Source organism: Leuciscus leuciscus, assembly GCF_965113295.1.
Source record: "Leuciscus leuciscus genome assembly, chromosome: 6".
Taxonomy (NCBI): domain Eukaryota; kingdom Metazoa; phylum Chordata; class Actinopteri; order Cypriniformes; family Leuciscidae; genus Leuciscus; species Leuciscus leuciscus.
This window is the reverse complement of record NC_138730.1, coordinates 40,799,598-40,822,938: the sequence shown is the minus strand read 5'-3', so window position 1 is coordinate 40,822,938 and position 23,341 is coordinate 40,799,598. Positions and strand designations below refer to the sequence as shown.

Genomic DNA, 23,341 nt, shown 5'->3' with positions numbered 1-23,341 from the left:
CCACCGGGGGGAAAACAATCCAAACTGTCTCCATTGACTTTGCATTGCGAGAAGCTGCCTCCTTGTCATTTCTGACATATAACCAAAACAAAACAATGTCTAAAAGCCGTGGTGGGCGTGGCCTAAATGCGCTCTGTCTCTATACTGGGCTCCTCCCCTAGTGGGCGGTGTCAGGTTTTATATTAGAAAAATCAATTTGAAAAAATTCATAATCAAAACCTTCAAACACGCATATTGTCGGAAAGGTCTGAGTCTCAAGGTTCCATATTTTGTAATAGAAGGGATATTTGGACAGAAATGTATTATTTTTACAGGAGAATGCATCAAAACAAAATTCAATGGAATTTTAATAGCCACTCTGTGGCTACCCTGTGCCGCCCTGTGGCTATTTTTGGTAGAGAAAATAACTGTTGTCATGAAAATAACTGTGGAAGCTGGCATGGCATTAAATCACAAACAAATTGTTCCCTTTTGCAGTGACATCCAGAAGGTTCTGAGAGAGGACAGGGAGAAGATGCGGCAGATGCAGAAACATCAGCCGCGCTTTACAGAAGAGCAGAAGAGAGAGCTGGCGGAAGTGCATCCCTGGATAAGAAGAGCCGGACTTCCCAAAGCCATCGACGTCAAGGTCTGGATACATTGAGATTTTATCTAATATATACCGATGTCAGTTTTTAATGCATAAATTGTGTATATTCACTACCATTCAAAAGTTAAAAATGGATTTCCGTAACAATTAAGTACGCAATATGTACGTACCATACGCGCAAAGTATAAGGCATTACTTTCATCAAAAGATAATAACTTTTACCACATTTCACTAGTTAATTCCAGGTGGATAAAATCAAGCGCTACATTTTTAAAATCTAGAATAGAGACTACATCACATTAAGGAAGGAAAATGGGTTGCAAACTCCTTGTAGACTAATAGAAGTGTTTATTTGCAGGCGTGTGTCAGCTGTGAAGAGGTCAGTGAAACCCTGACTGAGGAGGATCCACCAGACCTGCACATGGGGGAATCAGAAACCAGTGATGTCACGGCGCCTCTGGCCAATAGCAGTGAAGACACGGCACTCTCAGAAGCACATGGCTGTCTGGGTCCTGTCACCTAAACCAAACCTCTTTATTACACCTGTAAGAATACAGACCTCGTCTGATCGGATAATGCGGACATTGTAGCATCGAGAAAATGCTTCTGCCGCAGACAAAGACCAACAAGAAGACTAGTTCTGGTTGCTAGTTTGTGTGAGTGTGTACAGATGTGTAAATACGTGAGTGAGTGAGTGAGCGAGTGAACGATTGAATGCGAGAGCATTTCAAAGTAAACCGATTATTTCCAGACAGTCTAAACTGTCTTTAAAGCCAGACTCTGTGCTGTTCAGTGGAATAATATTTTCTTTTCAGTGTTTCCCTGACAGTTTTTCCCTGTAAATATACAAACTAATTTATTTTATTCTTTACAACTCTCTTTTTCTAAAAAAGGAAAATATTTTGTTTTATTTTCTTCTGAATAGACGAATAAGCACTTGACACAGTTCTTCTGGTGTTTGATAGTTGTGTTGTGGGATAGATTTCTGATATCCTTTCAAATTCACAATTCTACACTGTGGACTTGTAGGTTATGAGCTTTTTTTTATTTATTTTTTTATTAAACAAGGGCAGTTGAAAGATGCTCCACATATTTTGCACAAACCACAATTTATTTTGCACTTGCATCTTATTTGATCAGATTGTGAATGTATTAAGAGCTCAAGTGCATTGATTAGTAGCATTAGCTGAATTTATCTGAAGTATTTCGGGCTAAAGAGTTTAGGTGCTATTGTTTTGTTCAGACTGCTTGCCTTTCTGATGGTCTGTTGCTTTATAGAACCTCAGTGTTAAATTTCTCCTCTTTTATAAGCTCAAGCATAGGTTGAATCTACTGAGACTGAGGTCTAACCCTGATCTTTCTGACTGTCCCCACCTAATCCTGCCGTACAACCACAACTACCATAAATCCCCAATTACTACAGCTCAAAAACAACATATGGCCAGAATGGGGTTTAAATATCAGATTCAAAAACCCATGTGGAGGTCAACTTAGCATTAAGCTTTTAGTATTGAGGAAACTGTTTCACAACATTTAGCCCACGTTGTAAATAAATGTCCTTGCATTCTGTCACTTTCCAACTTGTGGTATTCCTTTATGCTGCCATATTTGTTGTTTAATCATTTGGAATAAAGTCTATTTTTTAGAAAGAAATTACTCTTGGCTGTGTCTTTATGTTCAAGGTTATCAAGATTTAAAATACAGTGTATGAATTTAGTACAGGCTAAATCTGACCACTTTTTGGTGAATCATTTAGATAAGCATTAAAATGTCTATTAAAAAAATATATTTTAAAAAGAAATGTTCAATATACTTTATTTCGTTTAATGTAAAATACATTTATATTAATCAGATGTTATTTCAAATGCATTTTCCCGGAGTATGTTGATTTTTACTTTTTTTTTTCTTTTTTTCTTTTTTTTTTTTTTTTAAGTTCCAGAGTCCACATAAAAAGTCAGAATCTTGCATGGAATTAAATGAATGGTCAGATTTTTTATTTTTTTATTTTCATTAATCAAATATATTTTACTTATAATAGATGTTTGTCCACTGTAGTGGACATTATATTTTTGTGAATTTCTCTGACACCATACATGTCACAGGGCTTACACCAAATGTTTGGAGGTTTTATCATGACAACAACTACTCCTTGGTCTTTAAAAATGACTGGCATTAATTTAGTGATCAAATTTAGCACTCTAATGGAAATATGATCTTATTTTTTTAATCATAATTTAAATCTGACAAATTTTCTAATTGTTTGTGATAAATCAACATCTCAGCAAAATGTTATGTGGTTTCTAATCAAAATATTGCTAACAACTTTTTTTCATTACATGTTGCCCCAAGAACACATTAATATGCTAATTAAATACAGTGTACATTGTATTGAATGGGACTACCCATTTATGGCCATTTTGTCCACATATTGCATAAAGTAAAACTGTATATCAATTCATTCCTTTATATCTTTCATAACAAATTTGAGAATCATCTTTATACAAAGTTTGGTAAAATAATAATAATAATAATAATAATAATAATAATGAAACTTAAAAATGTATTGGTGAATATTTTTTTTTTTTTTTTTTTTTATGTATTTGGCCTATACATGTCATCTCATGTCTTTTTATTTTTTTTAAACAACTCCTGGTGTCCACTACAGTGGACATAGCGTAACATATGAAAAAAATACTTTTTTATGTTTTTTCCCCATTTGTTTACTATAGCCTACTGGGTCTCGGGAGGATATAACGTGTCGCTTTAAAACATGTCATAGCCATCTTTTGTGGATAAAATGCTTATTTCCTGTATTTTATTTTAGCTGATAGTAAGACCACTTTGCTTTCCTGTACAGCCCAGTCCTGCGCAAACGGGCCGTTGGTACAGAAGGGGCCCATGCTACACCATATGTTCAAAGTCTGACGACCGTTACAACAGTTTTTATTATTATACAGCGCACATCCGACGCACAGCTTCCCTTCATGTGACCAGACTCTCCTCACTGCGCCCAGACAGGGCTTTCTGCCACCGCACATGAAAGGCGCGCTAGTTCCTCTAGTTCACACCTGCGCCAATTTGAGGATAAGGTGTGAATGGCTCTTGCAGGCCTCCTACCAGGACAACAACCTTCAGACGCCGAAAATCCGGCCCTGGTCCGATGAAAGCAGTGGTGATACAACCTGTCAACAGTCTGCGAAGTGCGAACCTTACATGTGGATTTAAAAGAGTTAATACGTATTTACATCAAACGTGCTTTAATCTTGGTTGTGGAAAACTGCAGTTAATGGTTTATATAAACTAAGACGGAACTATAGGTCATTCATTTGGACTATTTAGTCTATTAGGCTATTTTTTAATCAGTCATCACTCATCAGTGATTTTAGCAGCGTCTAACGTTACTTATTCTGTCAGTTTTACAGCTGCAATCAGTTGCTGTTTCTCGCGCAGCCCGAGCATGCTGTTTGCTAATCTAAATAAAACACAAAGTGGTTTTGTGGTAGGCCGTATTTGTGATATATAATGTAGCCTAAAAACTGCAACTTCTGTTTTGTTGACGTCTGATAAACCGCGAGAGTATCGCTAACCTCAGCTGAAGTGACTGACTAATTCGCGAACGTCAAAACACTGACTAACTTTTGTTGCAATTAGCTTTTGGTTTTCAGAGTGCGCAGCTAAATATGTAGACAAGTAGGCTAATTTTGCATTGTAAGCCACTGAACCGTTTTGAAAAAAAATAGCTATGTTTATAATTAGTAGCTTCTTTTCGACTTCAGAGATGTTCGAGGCCTCCGCTCCACGCCAGGGAAAAGTCATAGAAAACATCTTAAATCATGGACAATAGTGAATATAATTTTTTTTCTGTGATTTTTTATAATAATAGGCTAGTCTATATTTGCCGTAATAAGGAACGAAATAAAAAGCCGTAACATCGAGTGAAAGTTATAGGAAACCTGGGTGGATTGGCGACCGATCGAGTAGCCTAGGCATGATGGTTTTATTGTTGTCCCTTGGCAACCATATAGTTTCCGTTCAAATGCTATTTTTGCTTTACTTATTTTTGATGACAAACTTGGCCAGCAACACGTATGCTAGTCTGTAGTAGACATGATCAGCAGCACGACATTCGCACGACGCTATAGTCATTCTTTCTGACCACAATACTGATCTGCAATGAGGTGTTAAGTTTTACACGTCTGAAGGGTCAAAAACCCAAAGCGGACATTCACACTTTAAGACATGTATACGAAGGTGTGATAAAAACAGGTTACATGCTCTTATTATTTCATCAAAGCAACTGCAGCTGCCTAAAGAATCTATAACTTCTAAGACTCGCGTTATGGTACGCATATTTAAAGAAATAACATGACACTCTTTACAGTAAGAAAATCAAAATGATATTTTAATGAAGGGTGAAGTCACAATCACATATAAAACACATTAGATGTCATTACATCTGACTTTTATTTATTTTAAATTCCTTTATCACAAAGATTACATAGGCTACGTTTAAATGTCAGAGATCTATATCTACAGCCACGACATTTAAATATTTACATTCTACCCCACACTCTTAAAAATAAAGGTTCCATAAAAGGGAGTTTTCACAGTGATGTCATTGAATAACTTTGGGTTCCACAGTGATGTCATTGAATAACTTTGGGTTCCACATTTAGAACATTTCAGTGAACAGTTCTTAAAATAACCAAAAGAACAAAAAAAAAAACTATAAAGAAACTTGTGCAATGGAAAGATTTCATGGATGTTAACGGTTCTTCATGAAACCATTAATGCCAATAAATACCCTTTAATTTTAAGAGTGTACAATAATTAGATATGGGAAGACACTCCCTAAATATTATTTATTCCTTACAGTGTTGTTTTAACTTAGCTTATACAAAAGAAAACAATTAAATAAAAATACTAACTAACTGTGTGAAACTGGATTGAAATGCACACTGTTGCACCAAGAAGAGCTTTCTGAGGGGTATATCCACTGGTCGATGACAAATGACAAAAAGCAACGTTGCAGCTGCCCTATTCCAACTGTAGAACTGTCTATCAACAAAGGTGCTCAATCCTGGACTACTGCAGGTTTTAATAGCTCTAAACTAAAAAACAATACACTCAAATGTTCATGAATCGACAGGGGTGCGCATCTGTCTACCAGGGTCTCCAGATGGACTTGGAGAGGTACATGCTTGGCGCTTGATCCCTCGCATCCACAGAGATGCGGCTTTGCTCCGTGTCCGTGTCATCCAGGTCAGAGCAAAGGTCATCGCTGCTGGAGGAGGTGGTTGAAGGGGCCGGGGACAAGGCAGAGGAGGTGCTCCTGTCTCCAATGCTAGAGTCCGTCATGAGATCTGACAGGATGTCCTGAAAGCGATTCTCGTCGTTCAGAGGCATGCACTCCAGGAGGTGGTTCAGCAGGTCTGCGGCTATGGTCGCGTCGATGCCCGGGCAGCTGGACACGAAGGTGTGCACCTCGTGCATGCACTGGATGTAGCCCGCGGCGAATCGCTCGTTAGCTTCGCGGTTCACACTGTCAGCCTCTGCGGAGGAGAAAAGCGGCATGACGTCACCACCCAAATAGGCTACATACATTTTAAACGCGGCCTGTATGAAACTTCATCTTGAAACCGCTCTTACCCGTCGCTTTGTTTTGTAGAATACTTTCCACGCGCTTCACGGTCATTTCCAACACCTCGGCATTCTCCATTTTCACCTGCGCCTAAAACAAATGACGCAAAGTGCGATGTTAGTAAGACTCTCTTTGCACTGTATGTTGGCGGTCGATAGAGATGCTTTAAGAAGTGATAAATGAACTTACATCCGGGTCGGCTAGCAGTAGCCTCAGCTCCTGTAAACTTTCATTTATTCGGGCGCGTCTCTTTTTCTCCACCAGCGGTTTCCTCGTCTGAAGGGGGAGAGAGAAATGCGGTTAAGTTGCGGGAAACCGTCGATAAACTTTTCCTTGTGCTATTAAAAAGACGTGGTGCGTACCTTTCTGTCTTTTATCCCGTAATAGTCCTCCTCGTGGCTGTTGCTGCGGGACGCAGGGGCCATATTGCTGCAGTTGAGACCGCTGAGAGGACGCCTGAATGAGGGGCAGATGGTCGGCGGGTTCAATTCGAGACAAAAGTCTGCGCTAACAAGCACTACATATACTGTGTAAAGTGGGCGATTGAAGAGGGACATTTATGAGCTCTGATTTACATGTGAATGGACCAACTGGCAACCAATCAACAGCCATGCCTTTGTCTGTGCACTGTAAACCAACCCACCCTGTGAACCTGTATGGACCATAAGGACAATTTACTGAATAAAATTAAGCTCAAATACCCTTGATAGATAGATAGATTAGAAATATTAGATAGATAGATTAGCTTGATTACAAATATTAGATAGATAGATAGATAGATGATGGATATAGATAGATAGATAGATAGATAGATAGATAGATAGATAGATAGATAGATAGATAGATAGATAGATAGATAGATAGATAGATAGATAGATAGATAGATAGATAGATAGATAGATGTCATATTACTGCCCTTTAAAAAATAACAATCAGGGTCAATAGTTGGGATAATTTATAGACTAAATTAATGTCTTTCAGGGACACTGTGTTTCTTTGTTACACTTTTCATTGAAAGGTATTCGCCTAAAAAAAAGTCCTCAAGCTTACATTTTCTATCAAAAATGGTTTTCTTACTTTGTACTTTTGTCTTGTTTTCTTTACAAATATACGCTTTGTTCCGAACTATTATGCAAGTGACGTATTAGTTGGATTTCAGTACAATAAAAATTATTATGATATATAATTAATAATAGATTTATATGATGATATTTTTAATTTTATCCTCATTCAAACACACACTTTGTGCAGCTCATATCTTGTCAGTTTTGGCTACATGGACTTTCAATGGAGGGACAGGGAAAATCTCTCAGTTTTCATTAAAAATATTATGTTTTAGATAGATAGATAGATAGATAGATAGATAGATAGATAGATAGATAGATAGATAGATAGATAGATAGATAGATAGATAGATAGATAGTTAGAATAATTAATTGACAGACAAAATTAATTTCTTTCAGGGACACTGCTTCTTTGTTACACTGTTTTCATATTCGCCTGTCAAAAAAAATTTTTTTTTATGGTTTATTGTTATTTTTTATGTTTCTATCATATTTTTCTTAAGGTAAAAGAAGCTACTGCAAGTTGTTAATATTAGTAGTATTATGTATATGAATATAAGTAGTATTATAGTTTAGCAAACTGTGTCAAATTTATAGAGATTTTCAGATTTATTCCTGTCACTGGACAAAGTGGTGAAACTTCAACAGCATATTATAGTTTTTCAACAAAATTTTCTTCAAATTAATTTCATAGTTAAATGGTAATGATCTCGCTTTTTACCGTGGAACCATTTTATTTAGGCCTATTTATTTTCACTCCCAAAATCGAATAATTAAACTTATACGTTTTCAAGTTTAGAGGGTTGAAATTTAAAGCTATCTTGGAAATTACAGATGGAATTAAACTCTTCAGAAAGGTAAAGGGACATGGAATGAGAAGTGACCTCATAAATGAGAAGAGAATGAGGAAACTTCAGCTGTAGAGATATTATTTATCATTATCAAAGCAAATGGTAGGCTACAGGTAGTTCTCTAAAACAACTTCATCTGTCACATGTAATGAGGTTGTTGACATGTTTGTATAGCCCTACACAATAAACTCTGACTTCCTATTGCTTATCCTGACCTTATATCTTACTAAGACGATAAATAGGCCTATAATCAAATAGCCTAAATGGCAAATAGGCCTACATAATCTAAATTGCAAAAATGCACCCTCTACTGGAATTCATTGCACACTCACGGCACTATTTATATAAATGCGGAGTTGATCTAATTCACGATGTCCTGCTTTACCAGCAGTGTGCGTATGTGGGACATCGTCAATGCTCGTTTATGAGGCCATCCATGAAGCTACATGTAATGCAAATCCTATGAAAAGGAAAGCATAGCCTACTGTTGTATTAAAATGTAACAATCATGTAGGACTACTGAAAACTAAACTACACAATTCAATATCATATTTACATAATAGAATATATAGGGTAGCCTACATATTAACCCCAGATAGCAAATCTCATTGTTTGCCTCATTTTAATATTTTATATTACTTTTAATACATTTGACATGCAGTTGTTTACATCATTTGTTAATTAAATGGACGTTCAACAAAATCCCGTTTAATCCCACCAAATCAATCTTTTAAAATGATAACCCTAAAGTGCTAAGATAAAACATGAAATTCAAAACGATTCTCTTTTTTATAGCTTGAAAACACATGATTATTATTTATTTGCGCTGTTTGTATATTATAATGTATATATTATAACCTGCATCATAGCCATAAAAAGCATTATTCAGTGTCAAGTTATTTATTGACTTCCGGCAGTCTGATGCAAATCAGAACGCGTAGTAGAACACCGTAAACGGCTAAAATAGAACCGGAATGGACATCCATTTGTGGAAATGTCTACAATAAAAGTCCAAGACGTGACCAGGCGGAGATGAAGAGCTGGTTCTCGTTTCATTTTAAATCTGTGGGAATTATCAAATTATATATATATTTCCTGTTCAAGTATGATCACATTCATGGTGAAATAAGCTTTTTGATATATCATTCAAGGTAATTAATTTGGCAAATAAACATGGTACATTAAGAATTCTCACTTGCGTTGTTAATTATGCAAATTACAAATTAAATGTATATCTCAACAATGTATGAACATAATTAAAGTATCAGGACATCAATGCATAATGATACAATAGAAAATAATAATTGTATCTTTAAACTGTACCAATAATATCATATTGAAGAGTTACATTTAATATTATTATTATTACATGTTTAAGCACAAAGTTCTGTTAACTACAGAAAAAAAATGCTATATGTGATCTCAGAAAAAAATCTTATGGGGAAAAATGAAGAATGAACATTTTAAAATAAAGAATGGTTGGATAGATGGATCATATACTTGTACATGGACACTCACTGCGTTTCTCTTGTTGGTGGTGTGGAACTGTGTGAAAAAAACGACTTTTCTTGGAATAACAAAACAAATTCATATGTATAACAATCTGCATGTTTAACCAGTGTTTTGTTATTTATTTTATTTTTTTATATTATTATTTATTTTAATAGACATTAGAAATAACTATTAAAATGATTTCCCCCAAAAAAGATTATGATTTATGGTTGCATTTAGTGTAAAGTAAAGCATATAATTTTTTGTCCCTTGTAACACAATTCGGATTGGAAGGGTTAATAGACTAGACCTGTCTTTTTTATTTTTTTTTATGTGGAAATTGTGAGTGATACTAATTTTAGACGATAGACGCCGATTGGTGGACTCTTACTTTGAAGTGTGTACCGGAAGCGAGGGAATCCTCTTTAAGTTCGCCCTCTGTCGAGCGTTTCATTCACAGCTCAGAACTGTCCTTGGTGGTTCAATCACTACTGGACGTCCTAACCGCAGAAAAGTAGGAAGAAACGTCAAAATGGTGAAGATATCGTTTCAACAAGTAACTGTACAGAAGCCGGAAAAGGAGAACGATGGAGACAAAGAGGAAATTCACATGCCATACTCTCACGTGAGTTATAGCTTCCTATTTATATACATTATTGTCTTTGTTTTGTTGTCTGCTGTGAAACCATCATTTGTTTTGTCATGTTCCTCCCTGCAAAACGGAATCAAAAATGCAACAAGCATTTCTTTTTCTTTTTCTTTCTTTTTAACTATGCTTTAAAAAAAACATTTTATTTTAATAATTGGGCTTTGTCATTTCCTTTGTTATGTATCTAGGGCGTTCAGTAGGCACAACTGTAATGGGTATATAATATAATATACACATTATTATTATTATTATTACTAATTATTATTGTCAAATTAATGCAATTATATATTATTATTATTATTATTATTATTATTTACTTTGTCAGGCTTGTGCATGTTTAAAGCAAGAATAGGAGATCATTCTTCAATGGGTTGCACTTGATAGATGTGAGCCAGTATTGAGATGCACAGGAAAACATTAATTCTTTTGTCTCAGTTCTAATCGCCAGAGAGGAAAATTGATGCTGACGGCAGAATTCAGAATTTTCTCATTTATGAGAATGCATGAGTTTCTGTCTTTATTCTATTATTACAGACTGATCATAAGTATCAGATGGCTTATTTCTAACTGAACAGCTCATAGATTTATAAATATATTAAAATAAAAAGCATACAGTATTAAACACTTTGACAGGCTCAGACATGCAGTTCTGAATTGGTTTAAAGCTGATGGATGCAAGCCAGTATTGAGATGCATGACAGGATGACATCATCATCCCTCAGCGTGGAGCCGCCACTGCAGATTAGTGCCCAACAAATCGTCTTGAGCTATATTTGTGTGTGTTCTCTATATTGATGCTTGCCGTGTGTTCCCATGACAGTAGTAGTTATTTAACTGCAAACCCTTTTATCGCCACTTGACTTGAGCTGTTTTTGTTTTTATGTGCCTGGAACACTCAGTCCTCGCTCCAACCCGGATAGGCACACGCTTGATCCTGCCAGCCGGGGTGAAATTGGATCTTTGCCTTCACAAAATGGATGCCTGATATCCAATTTTTTTGGTCTGAGGCTCATAGGAATATGATGCTGACAGCAGATTTCACAATTTTCTCATTTCTGAGAATGCATCAATTCAGTGTCATTGCAGGCTGTTAATATGCATCAAATCTTTGGCGTTGTAACTAAAAGGCTTATACCCAAAATAACACAGTACCCTTTATCAGAATTCAGCTCAGAGTAACTGAAATCTAAATGCATTAAAAACTGGGACATAGACGTATGTTGTGGGCGACGTAGAACATTCCCTTCTTTAGGCTGGAAGTGCGTCATATTTTCAATTTGACCTCGTGTGCCTGAATTCATTTTCCCTACTAGAGTGAAAATGACGTGGATTCATCTAATCTGATACTAGTGCTGTTATTTTCAGCCTGGTACCCACACACTGTCTCCTACCCGCTGCTACTGTGTGTCCTCCCTACGTAGAAAGGAACTCCTGTACAAATAAGGAGCGTTGATTGGAAGTGCTGTATATGCCTAAAAATATCGCTCTGCCAGGAGGAGATAGTAGCTCTGTCAGCAGTCTGTTTGATTCACGATAATCCAGAGCTTGCGTGGGCTGATCCGAGCTGGTGTCCTCGGCACCAGCGTCTCTGAGAGACTGGAGGTGGATGGATTGCTCACGCCACCTGACGTCTTGAGACGCTGCTCTGACTAATGTTTGTGGCGCAGTTAGATGCTGAAAGTAAAGCACTGCAAAAATAGGTTTCTTACGTTGTACTTTTGTCTTGTTTTCATTACAAATATACGCTTTGTCCCAAATTATTATGCAAGTGACTTATTAGTTGGATTTCAGTACAATTAAAATTCATATGATATATAATTAATAATAGATTTATATGATGATAGTTTTAATTTTATCCTCATATGAACACATATACTTTTGTGCATTGCATATCTTGTCAGTTTTGGCTACCTGGACTTTCAATGGAGGGACAGGGAAAACCTCCCAGTTTTCATTAAAAATATCCTAATTTGTGTTTTATAGATTATCCAAAGTCTCATGGGATGGTTGCTGCCAAAAATGACTTTTATTTTTTATTTTTGGGTGAACCATCCTTTTATTATCTTTGGTCATTTTGCATCTCAAGTAAATGTATCTTGATTAAAGAATGTTTAGGTAGTTATACTGGGAAAAAAAATGAATAAGAAAGTAAGAAAATTATCTTTTGGAGAGTGATTTTTGCACATACAGATTTTGGTATATAAAAAAAACTCTGAGATCTGTAGATAAACTCTTAAGGGGCTGTTTGCGCGACAATGGTGTTTTGGGGGCCTAAAAACTTTGGAAACGGGTTGCAAGTTTTTGAATACTATACCATTTTCGTCTCTATGTAAACTACAAAAATGTGAATTTGGGAAAACAGTGACGTCATGCACATATGTGTTGTGTGTTCAGTCTATAGGTGTGTAGTGTTTCTTTACAAACTGACATCGCCAACTACTGGCCTAGCAGCAAAATACAGCGTTTTTAATCTGGGTTTTTTTGCAGATCCGTGTGAACAGGGATTGATTTGACAATGCAAAACTATTTTAAAAAAAAAATTGTCTGTGGAACAAAAATAAAGCAATGGAAAAACCTTTCCGTTTTTAGTACATCATTGTTGTGTAAACGTACCCTAAGCCTTATCAGTGCCTATCATTTTGAAATTAAAGTAAGCATGCATGGTATATTTGACTTGTTTTGTCAACTATGAATCAGTCCAGACCCAAAAAGCCCATGAAAAGCATCCCAAGTGCTAATTGGATTTGTTTTGTGTTTCCCAGAAGGATGAGTTGGTGCTTCCAGTAAGATCTAAGAAGTCTCCCTTTAGTGGCCTTTGGTGCGTCGTGCTCGGCCTTGTGATCTTCCTGTCAGGCTTGATCATGGCATCTGTATGCCTGTACCGATACCACTTCAGCCCTCAGGTGAGACTCTAGACGTCACTGAATCTGTTAATCATCTTTTATTCACGAGCAAGACTATTGAAGTTCATTGCCATAGCGATCACCATAGCAACACTTGCTGGATCTTTTACTCCGTCTTCCATTCACTAGAGTAGTTCAAGTGCCCTCTATTAAACTGCTCCGCTTTCTTTCCCCAGATCCCAGAGGACAGTTTGTTCCACTGTCGGGTGATGTACGAGGACCCCCTGTTCGCCCCGTTACTCGGACGGCAGGAGATCGAGGAAAACGTGGGCATCTACCTGGATGATAACTACGAGCAGATCAGCGTGCCTGTGCCCGACTTTGGAAGCAGTGACCCGGCTGACATCATTCACGACTTTCACAGGGTGAGGATCTTTCCAAGAACCACTTGAAGTGAAGTTCTGCCCATTTAGCTCTGGTACAGTTTCTTCTAGTTCTTTGGCTGTACAAAAGACGCCGTTAGTCATCACTGCTTCCCCAGATGGACTGTGAACCATCTCTGAGGAAACCTTTTGTCTGCTGAAATCATTGTTTAATATTCAGCGCAATGTGCCAGGCACAGGAGTACAAGCAAATGTTTCTGTGAAAGACACGTTCCCAAGTTCCCCGGCAGCTATAAATCTGTGTCAGTCTGGTACAAAGCAGAACATTTTGTTCTCCCGTATGGGTTTAATTGATCAGAAACTCCATAATAATATTGTGAAATATTATTACCATTCAAAATGCAAAGCTGAATTTTCAGCATCATTACTCCAGTCTTCAGTGTCACATGACATTCTAATATGCTGATTTGCTGCTCAAGAAACATTAAATATTATTATCATGTTGAAAACTGTTAGTATTTTTGTTGAAATCATTATATGGATGCATAGAAAGTTCAAAAGAACAGCATTTTTTAGAAATGGAAATCTTTTGTGATATTATTAATGTCTATACTGTCACTTTTGATCAATTAGATGTGTCCTTGCTGAGTAAAAAGTATTAAATGATAAACTCTTACAAACTTTTATACAGTAGTCTTGTAACTGTATTGAACATTAACATGAATGTCTCAAATTATTTAGCAAGTTCTAGAGTCGTTTTTAACGGAGGTGTTTCTCATTAACACAGGGACTCACAGCTTACTACGACATTGCGTTGGATAAATGCTACGTCATTGAGCTCAACACGACAATCGTCATGCCGCCCAGGAACCTGTGGGAGATGCTTGTTAATGTCAAGGTAACAAGATTGCATAACATTTTATGTAACTCTTGAACAAAAGGTCTCAGTTTGTGAGTCACACATTTGATGTGTGGATTTTTTTTTTTATCCACAAGCCAAGGACAGTGTTCCTATGATCATGGAAAACCTGGAACAATCAGGGAATTTAAAAAAAATAATGATAAAGCAGGGTAGTTACATGGAAATGCCTTTATGAATAGACATTTTTATATATTTTTTTTTGAAAATGTAATAAATAAAAGTGTATCATTTTATAAATTTACTTTTCCTATTTTTTTTTTAAATATACATTTCTTCTAATTGAATGTATTTAATCCAAAAATGAAGGAAAAAAGTCATGGAATTTCATTTTTCAAAATGTGTGCATCCCTTGTCACTTCCCTTGCAGAGGCGGCACACAGATTTCTAATGTTTGGTTCGTCATAGCCAATGTGTCAATGTTGATGGAATGAAGTCTGCAGTCCCATGTGACCGTTTGTATTTGTGTTTCTGCAGCGGGGGATGTATTTGCCCCAGACCTACATCATTCAGGAGGAGATGGTGGTGACGGGACGCGTTCGGAACATGCGTCAGCTGGGACCCTTCATCCACCGGCTCTGTTACGGGAAAGAAACCTACAGGCTGAGACGCCGTAGTGGCCAAAAACGTGAGTCTATTTATTTATTATTGATGTTTGTAAAGTCAAACTTCACTGTGATTTTTATCATTATTATCACTGCTCATACTTGGTTTTAAGGGTTTGCTCAAATCACTAACACCGGGTATTAAACTTTGGTGTTCAACTTACAGTATCTCTCAAATATTTTGTAATGTTTTTGATAAGTCCTTATGCTCAGTAAGGCTGAAAATGGTGAAACATTTTTGGAGGATTCTTTGAATAGAAAGTTCAATGAACAGCATTTATTTGAAATAGAAGTCTTTTGTAACACTATAAATGTCTTTACTGTCACTTTTGATTAGTTTAATGTGTCCTTGCTGAAAAAAACTATTCTTTTTTTTTATTTTATTTTTTTATCTTACGTAATAAGAATTAATTATTAATTACTTAGTAATCCCCAAAATACAAATTCCCCAAAATATGAAGCAGCACAACTGCTAAATTACTAATAAGAAATGCTTATTGAGCAGCAAATCAGCATATTAGAAGGATTTTCATTCATCACAGAAATAAATTACATTTTAAAATATATTCAAATAGAAAACGCCTATGTTAAGTAAGGGATCTACATTATCCCGCTTATTACATGGCTACCTACCAAATAAATCAATAATTTGACACAAAATATTGATTTAAAAAGGAGTTTATTGATTTAAAAACGATTGTATTGCTTCCGCTAAAGAAAATAGTCCGTTCCGTCTCTACGGTTAGAATCCTGCGTCCATAGCAACGCTCTGTTTTTCATGGCAACGGTTTGTTATACTTTGCAGTGTTATCAAGAAATAACAGACCGCATTCTAGATTAGAATTCAACCAAGCCATGTAATAAGTTGTAATATTATTAGACAATATTACTGTATTTTTGATCAAATAAATGTAGCAGAAGAGCAGAAATATTTGGTGAGCAGAAGAGACTTCTTAAAAAAAAAAAAAAAAATTATAATAAAGGAAGTCTTTATAATTCCAAACAAGTAACCCTACTACTTTTTTTTTATTCTGCTCTGTATGTGCTCTGATAGATGAATGATCTCATAAATTGTTTGGCTTATTGAGAAAAGATGTGCTAATGAATATTCTTAAGTAAAAAATGTTTGCCTGCATGGCCATAAAAAGACTGAAAAAATCCACAAGGCTTGTTTTAAAGTCTTAAAGTCTACATCCTAGTGAATGTATAACAACATCCAAGCTTTCACATATTTAAGCCCCACTGATATTTTGTTCAGAAGATGTAAAAGTCTGGGGTTTTATTTAATTTTAATACATACATTATTTGTTACTGGCACCTGCGCACGCACGCACGCAGGCGCGCACGCACACACACACACACACACACACACACACACACACACACACACACACACACACACACACACACAGATGTGACTGTGGTCTATCTGCTCATCTTGTTCCCGTTTCTTCATATTTTCTGTGCGTCCAGTTATCTTGCGAAAATCAACCAACTGTTGCGCGATAACAACAGCAACATCTTCCTCTTTTTGTGAGTTGGAGTACTTTGATCTAATATGAATTATTGCATTCAGAGGGTATTGGACGTGTGATGCGTTCTTTTTAGTCTGGTGCGTGTGGCATCATTGATCCTGATTTATGCGTGTGAACGTGGGTGTGCGAGTGTGACTCACGTTTGTATAGTACACAGAACGTCTCCAGTTAGGAAACCACACAGAGGGGGATGTGATGCACGTCAGGGATCTGATGCATTGTGGGAGTTGCCGGATCAGAGGGGCATCTCTCTGGTGTGATGCAGAGGCTGAGGTGTGGGTAGTGATTCAGTGTGGGAGCTGTAGTTTGGCTCCGTAAGAGATTCTTCTCACTCCTCTGTGTGTAGATGGTGTCTGGGATGCCACAGGAAATAGAAATGCAATGACTTGCAACATTTGTGCCACAACAAGAATGTGACCTCTTAGTTCAACCTCTCAAAAAAAGCTTTTTTTTTTTTACATTGAAATTTCACAATTCTTTGTGTCCCAAACGACCAGCCCAGAGATGAAAACTTTCGTGATTTGACGCAAAAAGAAAAACGGAAAAAACGGCATGGTTACAAAACAGTGTACACTTTCAATCACTCTTTTTCTCTTTAAATTAATGATTTTAATAGTCTAAAGTGGCAGAATCATTTAACATTAGGTGGGTTTCTGGCTATGGAGACTTTTCTTTGATTTGGTGGATCTCTGCAGGATTGTGGGTAGTCTAGTATTTCTTTCAGAATAGCCTAGTTAGTAGTGGTTACTATTGTTTGACAAGTCATGGAAGCCTGTTTTGAATTGTTTATACATTTCTCTATGGATAAAATATACGACGAAAGTTCAGGGTCAGTAAGGGTGTTTTGTTTTGTTTTTTATTAATACTTTCAGCAGTGATGCATTACAGTGATGAAAAGTGACATTAAAGACATTTGACATTTTGAACTGTTGAACATGAAATAATCCAGAAAAAACTGCATCCGTTTCCTCAAAAATATGAAGCAGCTCAACTCTTTTCAGCTTTGATTATAAAAAGAAATGCAAATCAGCATATTAGAGTGATTTCTGATTGGTCATGTGATATTAGCTGCGTTTCCATTACCCTTTTGCGCGAATTGAAAATACAGCCAATGGAAATGCGTCAATTTCCCAAAAACTTGTGATTTATATGGGAGTTTTCATGCTCCCATGAGGTGGAATAATAAATGCCACAATTTATCAAGACCTTGAAGCAGATAGGAGGGAGAAACACCCAGAAACGCCTCATTCTGGCCGCTCCCAAGTATAAAGGGCTTTCCTTGCCATTAATGTTTGGATAACACGTCTACGTGTCCTTCCATTAAAAATAATGGCTAGTGTGGTGGCTGGGATATATACGTAAACCTACCAACATTCATTGCCATTAAGTTTGGAATGACATCGCAAGAGGAAAAATAAAAATTTAGTCGCATAACAACATTTAATTGAAACGCCATTATTTCGCAATAGTTTCGTATCGACATTTAGAAAATATGGCCCTTTTTTTTTTTTTTTATACAAAAAAAAGTTTTGCGCAAATCTGTAATGGAACCAGGCTACTGAAGTCTGGAGTAAATGATGCTGAAAATTCAGCTCTGCAATCGCAAAAATAAATTACATTTTAAAATAACTTCAAAAGAAAGCAATTATTTTAAATTGTAATAATATTTCACAATATTCTTTTATTTTATTTTTTTACTGTATTTTTTTTATCAAATAAATGCAGCCTTTGTGAGCATAAGAGACTTCTTTCAAAAACCAGTTTTAAAAGACCCAAACTTTAGTGTAACATACTTTCAAACTGGGCAGCACAAAAATCCATCCTAAACTGTGATGTTGATCCAACACTTACACAGCGTGTGAGTCCTGTAAGATATCGTCGTTTTAATCCAACTTGAATCTGCTTCTTCCTCAGACATCGATAAGAGAGAGACCAGGAACTGCCACAGCATCCGGCACTTCGAGAACACGTTTGTGGTGGAGACGATGATTTGCGATCGACTCCTGCTGTAGTTTTACTCCTTTCTCCTCAACTCTACTGAGCAAAACCCAAAAGCGACCCTTCCCCATCTGTCCAGCTTAACAGCACTTTATCAGCATGATAAACCTGTACATAATGTTACATAATGCCATCTTTGGTATGTGTTGTTTTGTCTTTGTCTAAATTATATTATGAAGTTTTGATTTGCATATTCTGAAGAACATTGTCTGTAGTTTTATTTCACTCTCAGGTTATTCGTATTTATGCTTTTTTTTTTTTCATTGGGGAGGTTTCCTCCAAAATAACTGTGAGGTTAGTCTCAGACGTTGTCTTTATTCTGCCGTGCACTGACGAATGATTTGCGTTTTTTCTTTATCTTTATCTGTATCTGTAAAGCCTCAGTTTGACAGTAGACTGATGGCAGTTCCTGTGGTTTGTTTCATCTGTCCAGACCTGTCGTTCATTTCCTCCTGCATTATAGAAGAAATCCAGCATTAGAAAATTGTCTTCAATGCCAAAAGATGTATACCTCATTATTTTAGAAATGTATGACTTGAAGCCCGTTATTTAAGTCATAGCGTGGGTTTTTGAACGTGATCTAAGCAATATAAGTTTTCTTTTCTTGGATTTCCTAACTTGTCGTCCATTTCTTTGTATTAATGTTGATTTAACTGAGCGGTTTATCATGTTCAAATACTCTGTGTATTGCTCTTTAATACGTGTGAATAAAGTTTGTAGAAAAATGTGAAAAACTATCCACCAGATGTTGGTTTGAAATGTTTTGTTATCTCTAAACGCAGTGTGTCCATACTGATCAAAATGGGCTGTTTCATATTGTTTTGAATTTCATTAAAGGTGAATCTTCTTAGGCACAGATGTGCAAAAATCTATTTCTTGACATTCCTTTTCCTTTTGTATGTACGATTCGCCCATGAAAAATGGTAGATCCTTAGACCTCGTCTGAGTTGGAATCATTTCATATTGCTTGCACTTTTTTTTTATTGTATCATTTATATGTATTTGTTCCTCTTCCACACACTGGTGTAGCAAGTTTTGTCTGAAATAAATGAGGCGTTTGATTTGATGCACTCTATTCTGCTGCTCTCGCTTTGTAAATAATAATCGCTTGTAAAATCCATCAATAAACTGCTGAAACCCTACTCGCGCTCTGTTGATCATTACTGCTACTTTAAGTGATTGCATGCAAGAGACCTTTTACACTTGCCGAACAAACCACAAAACTAAAAAAAAGTTCTCTCGTGTGAAACAGAAGAAGAGGGTGTGGAGTTTAACCCTGTTGTTTACTCAAAAATTCAACTTTCATTTCCTTTGTCAGCTTCACACACCCATACATCTCAGTTGAAGTCAGGTTAAAGCAATGAACCATTACATTGATGGTATCATCGGAGAAGATATAAAAGTTGTTGATTAAACTTGCAGAAGTATGTTCGGTTTATTTCTGCTAACATAATGCATGACACAAAGTAAAAGTATATACATGCGTCTACACAAAAACCTCAGTGACACAGAAATATGACCTCAATGACACAGAAACAATTATAAAAAAGGACAAACCAAAAAGTCTCAAATGATAATGCTGGTAGAAAATATAAGGTAGCTAATGCGGTAAAAAAGGAAACCACAGAAAATACGAAGAGTTTCGCACAACCTTTGGCTCTCAGTGATAAGCAACTATACAGCTTTGTTGATGATTTGCTACATGTACAACAATGCAAGTTTTACAAAAACACATTAAAGTATGTCACATTGGCAGGTACTGATTCCTGTAAGAGAACCACTTCAGCGTTTTCTTCCCTTTTCATCCACCAAGCTTGTGGACGGCCAAGCGAACAAATCAGATTTGCAGCTTTTCAGGCGATGCACATGAGCGGAGATGTGCAACACGCTCTTGCGTGAGTCAGCTTTTGGTTTTAAGCTTGGTCTTTTTGCTTAATCATTTCCTCTTGTTTACCTCAATAACACAAGTTATTGCGATAGTTTGTTGCTTCACTGTCCAGTCCAACTCATGCTCTGGACCAGGCCGAGGCCGATGCTTTTGGACGAAGAATCGCATCTGCTCCTACCTTTTATTCTCTTTGAGCTGAAGTAATAAATCAAGGGGTCCAGACAGCTGTTGGTGCTGGCCATGCACATGGTAACAGTTTGCAGGTTAAAGTAAAAATCGCGATGTATCTCAGGCAAGATATTAAATCTGCTCAGGCCAAAGAGGATGAAAGCAATGTGAAAGGGGATAAAACAAATAGCATAGATGAGCAAGTTGGATAGAAAGAGATTCACAATCTTGCTTTTGCTCAGCTCGGTGTTGCACGAGGAAGTCATACTGTAGCCTCTCAACTGCCTCACGACTGCCACCGTACAGCCCAGAATGATGCTGAAAGGTACTAAAATACCGAAGAAAGTGGTAATGCAGAGGATAATGAAGCCTTTTTTCCATTCTTCTTCGGTGTATTTTTCAAAACAACGTGTAACGTTACAGTCTTTATCCTCATTTTCGCGGTGGTTAATGGCAGTTGGCACTGCCAATCCAGCAATGAGCAGCCACACGGTCACACTCAGCGCCAAGGCCACCGGTGCCGTCCGGAACGACCGAGATCTTATGGGATACACCACGGCCAGCATCCGGTCCACACTGATCAGCGTGATGAACAAGGAGCTTGAATAGATGTTGACGGCAAAGAGGGTGCCTGGAATCATGCATAGAGCATTTCCCAGCTTCCATCGCCCAGTGGCAAAGTAGATGATCCGAAAGGGCAGGGAGAGCGTGAAAAGAAGGTCCGATAAGGCCAGGTTGGCCATGTAGATCACTGGAACGGATTTCTTTAAGCCATTTCGACATAGCAGTATCCAAAGAGACACAGAGTTCAGAGGAAAACCGAACAGCAGCACAATGCTGTAGGTGGAAGTGAAAAGTGGATATCTAAAATGTGTTAAAGTACAGTTTGTATTGTTGTGTGGCATTTTCCAAAGAGACGAGCGGATTTAAGAGAAGTGCTGTGCTGAAATGTGCAACGGCTCTGTAACGATTTTTTTCCTGTGAGGTACCTTTTTTTTTTTAGTTCCACTTGTTGGCAACAGGAAACTGTGGGAGGCGTCAGCAAGTGATTTGCATTTACACGCAAAGATCGAAAATATTAAAGGTTAAAGATGTTCTGACGTGTGGTCAAATGCAAACTGTTGAAATTAGGTTGTGTCGGATGCAAACTTTAAAGGACGCTCTTGTTTACCACAGCTTTTGGACTCAAAAAAACTGAGTTTAACATTCAGCATGTACATGTCCCTTTCAAGCACGAGTTAAACATCTCTGCATGTCAACAGCAGTGATTGTGTTGCAGATAACAGCTAATGGTATTGGAGTAATCACACATAAGGTAAAATGATAGCAAAAAAACAACGCTTGGTAAAGTCAGCATGGTCGCCGTGAAGTGAACTATTTTATTCAGACCTGAAGTGTTTTTGTATGTTGTTTAGCTGTAATGCCATGTACAGAACACACAATACACACTGACAACATTCAGTACATGATAAAATTGTAGATACAAATAATTTATGAATTCATAGGCTAAAGTCTCACAATCTTACATCTGCTTTTAGAGCAGAGAAAAACAACTAACTGGCTTGCCTAACCACAATAGACATAAAGGTCAATTAAGCAACGCAAGCACAGATGCGAGAGCTTTTTGAAAGTGTTGTGGGTGAAAGAGACTCAATACAAACTGGATAACACTGCAAAACAAACACACACACACACACACACACACACACACACACACAATAATTGGTTTTCAATTTATTATACTTTAAATTATCATTTATTTCTGTGATGCAAAGCTGAATTTTCAGCATCATTACTCCAGTCTTCAGTGTCACATGTGACATCCAGTCTATCACATGATCCTTTAGAAATCATTCTAATATTTTGATTTATTATGAGTGTTGGACACAGTTCTGCTGCCTAATATATTTGATGAATAAAAGGTTAAAAAGAACTGCATTTATTCAAAATAAAAAATATTTTCTAATAATATAAATCTTCTTTACTATCACTTTTTATCAATTTAACACATCCTTGTTGAATAAAAGTATTGATTTATTTCAAAAAAAGAAAGAAAAAAAAAATACTGACCCCAAATTACTGACCAGTAGTGTATATTGTTGTTACAAAAGATTTCTATTTTTAAAACATTTGCTTCTTTTTTTTTCTTTTTCTTTTTTTTTTTTACTTTTACTTTTTATTCATAAAAGTATCCTAAAAAAGTATCACAGGTTATGAAAAAATATTAAGCAGCAGAACTGTTTCCAACTTTGATAATGAATCATCATATTAGAATGATTTCTAAAGGATCATGTGATAGACTGGAGTAATGATCCTGAAAATTCAGCTTTGCATCACAGAAATAAATGATAATTTAAAGTATAGCCTAATAAATTGAAAACCAATTATTTTAAATTGTAATAATATATCACAATATTACTTTTTTTCTGTATTTTTGATCAAATAAATGCAGGCTTGATGAGCAGAAGAAACTTCTTTCAAAAACATAAAAAATAGTAATGTTTCCAAACTTTTGGCCTGTACTGTATATATATATATATATATATATATTCTAATAATTAATTACATTTAAAGAATAAATTAGAAAATAGTATTAATATAGCCCTACATAATATCGAATAATCAAAATAAATAAATAATTGTTTTAAATTTAAAGCATCACATTGCAGTATACTGCTGTCAATACTTGCCATGTTAAATACCAGAGATTATTGTTT

The 23,341-nt window shown here is 36.4% G+C and overlaps 4 protein-coding genes across 6 annotated transcripts in view; 2 read left to right on the top strand and 2 right to left on the bottom strand.

Moving 5' to 3' along the window:
- per2 (period circadian clock 2) overlaps window positions 1-2,242 on the top strand; it is a 29,569-nt gene extending 27,327 nt beyond the window's left edge. For all 3 annotated transcript variants that reach the window (XM_082172947.1, XM_082172948.1, XM_082172949.1), the window contains 2 exons: window positions 478-628; window positions 948-2,242. In XM_082172947.1, the coding sequence (XP_082029073.1) occupies window positions 478-628; window positions 948-1,112 (316 nt within the window). In that variant the 3' untranslated portion in view covers window positions 1,113-2,242. The remainder of the gene's footprint in view (window positions 1-477; window positions 629-947) is intronic.
- A 2,778-nt stretch (window positions 2,243-5,020) lies between these two features.
- hes6 (hes family bHLH transcription factor 6) lies at window positions 5,021-6,989 on the bottom strand. Its single transcript, XM_082173242.1, has 4 exons — window positions 6,593-6,989; window positions 6,420-6,506; window positions 6,239-6,320; window positions 5,021-6,141 (listed from the first exon to the last, which is right to left on the bottom strand). The coding sequence occupies exons 1-4, from the start codon at window positions 6,785-6,787 to the stop codon at window positions 5,753-5,755; spliced, it is 753 nt and encodes a 250-aa protein (XP_082029368.1). The 5' UTR covers window positions 6,788-6,989; the 3' UTR covers window positions 5,021-5,752.
- Window positions 6,990-10,063: 3,074 nt separating this feature from the next.
- Window positions 10,064-19,710, top strand: itm2cb (integral membrane protein 2Cb). The gene is made up of 6 exons (XM_082173286.1): window positions 10,064-10,261; window positions 13,048-13,188; window positions 13,365-13,553; window positions 14,299-14,409; window positions 14,908-15,058; window positions 18,485-19,710. Exons 1-6 carry the CDS (start codon window positions 10,169-10,171, stop codon window positions 18,580-18,582), a joined length of 783 nt encoding a protein of 260 aa, XP_082029412.1. The 5' UTR covers window positions 10,064-10,168; the 3' UTR covers window positions 18,583-19,710.
- On the bottom strand, window positions 17,394-21,621 carry lpar5a (lysophosphatidic acid receptor 5a). The gene is made up of 2 exons (XM_082173200.1): window positions 20,635-21,621; window positions 17,394-19,020 (listed from the first exon to the last, which is right to left on the bottom strand). Exons 1-2 carry the CDS (start codon window positions 21,527-21,529, stop codon window positions 18,929-18,931), a joined length of 987 nt encoding a protein of 328 aa, XP_082029326.1. The 5' UTR covers window positions 21,530-21,621; the 3' UTR covers window positions 17,394-18,928.
- Between the last annotated feature and the right edge of the window lie 1,720 nt (window positions 21,622-23,341).